Source organism: Antrostomus carolinensis, unplaced genomic scaffold, assembly GCF_000700745.2.
Source record: "Antrostomus carolinensis isolate BGI_N321 unplaced genomic scaffold, ASM70074v2 scaffold2757, whole genome shotgun sequence".
Lineage (NCBI taxonomy): Eukaryota > Metazoa > Chordata > Aves > Caprimulgiformes > Caprimulgidae > Antrostomus > Antrostomus carolinensis.
The window spans coordinates 14,125-18,494 of record NW_010325155.1 but is presented as its reverse complement, the minus strand read 5'-3'; the positions used below and the strand labels follow the sequence as shown (position 1 = coordinate 18,494).

Below are 4,370 nucleotides of genomic sequence, written 5' to 3'. Positions count from 1 at the left end.
AGCTTGGATATCTGCCAGGGCAGCTGATTTTCCAATTGCTTTAACTGGAGCAACCCTCGTTGAGGCTACACAAGGCTTTTCTTTTGCTTCAGGGTACCAGGGCAGTATTTAATGGTTGTAACTCAGTGTGTGGTGGGTTCTCAGTATGTGGCTGTGGGAGAGTGGTTTGATCAGGGCAAATGGTTTGGCTATCAGGAGAATCCAGGAAGGCAGATAAAACAACAGTTCAGCCACGAGAAAGCCAAGAAGTCCAGCCAAAAGCCATTGCCAGCCAGGTTGAGAGGAGAAAGGCAGCTCCTGCAAGGCTCCCAGCAGGTGAGCCCTTACCCAGGAGCAGGCTGTGCTGGCTGAGGTTGGCATCTGCTGCCACAAGCCACTCCAAGGGTCCTAAGCCTGAAAATCAAGTGGGAATTCTCAGGTAGAAGAGCAGAAATTATGAAAGCTGCTGCTCCCTCTTTCTGGTTAGTTCTGGCTTTCACAACCCCACAAGTCAGCCTCTCATGGCAGGGATCCTCTCCTCTCCTTTCCCATCTCACAGCCCTCTCTCAAGCCAGGCTGTCTCTTCCTCTGAAGAGCAGCTACAAGCAAACCTTTATCAGCCTCCCTTCTTCTGCAGACAGGAAGAGATGAATGTGCACTTGGAAAGCCATCAGCATGGCTTGCAGCGTATGAACAGCCTCCCCGATGCACCTTTGAACTCATTCCTCCTGCATTTGTTTGTCTTGCAGATAAAACTTCACAGCAGTGTTTGGAGAAAAGTCTAATGAGGAACCACTGTTTGCATAACAAAGCAAGGCTTCCTCTTCAGATGTTCAACCTTCATTAAGCATAATTTATATTCCAGCTAATCTTTGGAAGAGGGTAAAATATGGAGCCAAAGTTTGTTTTTACATAGTTTGGAGTAATGCATTGTTTGTTTTAAGTGGTCAGTTGCAACTGATAGTTGATTTAAATTCAACATAATGATGATTTGTGATGGCTGCATGTTGTCTAGGGGAGCATTGTGTCATTGACTGCCATGGTTTTAGCACTCTCCTGCGTCAGTTATTGAATTAAAGGATAAGACAAATGGATGGTTTCCCAGTTTTGCAGATGTTTCAACATGTCTGTAAGGCACGAAAAACTGTGAATTTGTAAAATACAGGGGTTTTTTTTTCCCCTCAGACTCATGTAGACTTGATAAAATAATGCACTGAACAGCAGTTTGCTTCTCTTGCAGCAGTCCTGGTAGCCAGCACCCTGGGACCTTTTGAAGGTCACCAGGTCCCTGCAGCGAGTAGCTCTTAGGATGATAAGGGACACAGCCATTTGTAAAGGCTCCTCAGCACTGTTGGAAGTCCTTGTGACTTGATGTGATTTGCTGCCTAGAAAGAAAAAGCAACCAATCATAGCTGAACACCTAAATGTCATTACAAGCCAGTGTGTAAGAAATGTTAATTTCTCTGCACTAAGGCTTTCTTCATACCATAGGCACATAAAAAATATCTCATTCTATTGACTCTTCACTGCAGTTTTGTGCCCCTGCCTGTGTAAGATATCTGCCCTTGCTCCAGTTGAAATACTCCGTATATTTCACTTATCTCCTTCCAGGTTTATTAAAAGATGAGAAATGACTGATAACATTTATCTTGTGTGCTCCTCGCTCAGACTTACCCCTTTCTGTAAGTTTACATTGAAATGACAGATGTTTAAAAACACCCTTCACCATATCATTAAAATTATGACCTGAGTTGTGTATATGGACAGCACCAAGGTTTGCTGCATCCTTTCAACACAAGGGAGCAGGGTTTTCCGAAACTACTTGGGATGCTGAGTGGGTCAGCGTTGGGGTACCCAGCCCCAGGCTCCTGAAGCAGCTGTCATTTAAAAGGCCTCATGGACTGTGAGGCGGGTTTGCATGTTGATTCTTTAATGCTGAGATACTTCCAACTGCAAAGCTCAGGATCCTCATCTTGTTTGATTCATCACATCTATGATCTAGCCATGACTGTTTTTAAAAGCAGCACCAATCTTTAGAGGATATGCTTATTTATTCATTTATTTATTTTATTGTTTTTCAGGAAAAAATGCTGTAAAGGTTATAAGTTTGTTCTTGGACAATGCATCCCTGAAGGTATGTGATTTCAGTGGTTTTACCCCTCGTGTTCCCATGCATTTGTCTTTGGTCTGTTTGCCCTGTTCTCTGCACCACCAGTTTGGAAGAGCATCCTGATATAACTGCAAGCTCGGCTGTATCTCATATGTCAGTGAGGGAACTGTTTCCAAGAAATTGTTGGGAAAATAAAAAGATCAGCGCCTTCCAAAAGTTTCTCTCAGCATGCCAAGCCTTGATCCTCCCCTAAGTACACGTGGCTGCACAGATCTTGTGCCATGACCTTCTGTAAACACAGGGCCACATTCTGCTTTTGGCTAAGCACATGGAGCCCTCTGTGCACTCAGGAGCACAGCCTTCCTGGCTGATGGCTTTCACCATGTACCCCTTGCCTCTGGCACAGACAGTTTGGCTTGTAAGTGCACAGGGAATGGGTGACCAGGTGAGTGAGTCCTGCCTTTAGTGACCTATTTCCCAGAGATGTCAATGAGGGGAGAGCATCACCAAACAGCATCTCTCTTCCACCACCTCTCCTGGTCATGGGCATGCTTCCTTGTCACCTGGAATTACTCGGAGTAGTTCATGCAGTAGTGAAAAAGGAACAGTCCCTCCTGGCAGAGGGGAACTGCCTGTATGCTTTGCAAAAGCAGTACTGGGGTCCCAATGCTCAGAGGTTGCTGCAGACAGATCTCATTTAGGAAAAGGTTGAGCTCTGCCTGCTGTAACCTTGGGGGAGGCCTCTCTTGAGTCTACCCAGGCAGTGGCTTCCCTGAGCAGTAGCAATGTGACTTCTTCAGCTGCTCCCACCGCTTTGGCCAATTCAGATGAAATTGGCTCTGAAGTTATAGGAGAAGAGGAACTGTCAAGCACAAGCAAATAGATGGAGCAGACAAGCCAATAAACCTTGTTTGCTCCAAAAAGCAGGTTAAAAAGTTGGTTTATGGTAACACATCCTTCTATTTTATGGCATATGGAAAGCCTCAAGCTGACCTGAGAGTTCTCCCAGTTTGGGATGGTGATGTTTTGAAAAGTGACAAATTAACATACTGGAGAGAGTCAGCTGGTTTTTGAGTTTCAGTCTCTGCCCAACAGGGATTATAATCCAAACTCTGATCCTGCTTTTTTTTTTTTTTTTTTCATTTATATCTTCTTTGCTGCTGGCTGGAAATGCTAGAACACTGGTTGCAGGGAAAAAAATAGAAAAACAAACAAACAACAACAACAACAACAACAAAAAACCCCTCACATCTTCTCAAAACAGGAATTGTACATTTGCAAAGAAGAAACAGCTCATGTTGCCAGCTGGAGTCCCAGGGAGCTGGGTAGAGTTTGGATTAAATCGATGCTCACAAGGATTTCCTGGTCCCATGGTTTTGCAGTGAGTTTTGTCTCAGTGTGTGTGGCACGAGATGACAGCTCCAGTGCCAGACGGACACTTGGAGGAAGCGGTTGTGCTCTGTTGTACAGGGTGGTTGTGTGTGTGGGAGGCAGTAGCTCTGAATCCTTTCGGGGTGGAAAGAAGCCAGGACCCTCCAGCCTGGCCTTCAGCTTTCCTATGGATTGTAACAATTTTATACACTGGTTATTCACTAAATATAATGGATACAGCAGGAAAAGTAATAGGAGCAAAAATAAAATGAGAACCATGGCAACATACTATTTTAGGCTTCTAATTTTAATCTCTTGAGGTTTTAGGTGATTATAAAAGCAGCTTTTATTATGTACCCACTGACTTCACTTAATCCTGTCTATTAACTGCATCTCAGTAACATGAGAGTTTCTTCCACTAATTGAATTTCTCTGCTGGCTGTGGCTTCTCTGCCTTTGTATCTCCATTCTCCCTTTTTCAGCCTGATCTATATTTTGCCTTGAACTTCAGAGGCCACAGCATTTGCTATAACATCTGAGATGATCTTCTGCCGTTGGTATAGGGATGAGAAACATGATTCAGTGAAACACTCATTTCACTTACTCTGTTACAAGACATCACTTGGCTCTTCACACATTGTTTTGGCATAATCTTGACAGAGTAGCTGTACAAAATGCATATCTCGACACAGGCACATAAATACATTACAGATGTGAGCTTATTAGAGCACATCTGCACCTTTTAATCCAGTGCTGGCAAGTCAAAGCCGTGAGAAGCAGATCCAGTCCTGCCTTCTCCATGATTTAACAGTGGCTGCAGGGAGGAGGGTTGGGAGAAGGGTAGACCCTCCCTTGTCCACAGCTGCCTTGGGAAGACACCGATCTCCCTCTTGGACAGCTGTTATTTAAA

General features: G+C 44.3%; 1 protein-coding gene across 1 annotated transcript in view; it reads left to right on the top strand.

The window, feature by feature from the left end:
* Window positions 1–2,060: 2,060 nt before the first annotated feature.
* The window catches only part of CCBE1 (collagen and calcium binding EGF domains 1), a gene marked incomplete at its 5' end in the record, with an annotated part of 12,902 nt that continues 10,592 nt past the window's right edge, over window positions 2,061–4,370 (top strand). The window contains one exon of the mRNA XM_010171111.1: window positions 2,061–2,113. Coding sequence (XP_010169413.1) covers window positions 2,061–2,113 — 53 coding nt within the window. The remainder of the gene's footprint in view (window positions 2,114–4,370) is intronic.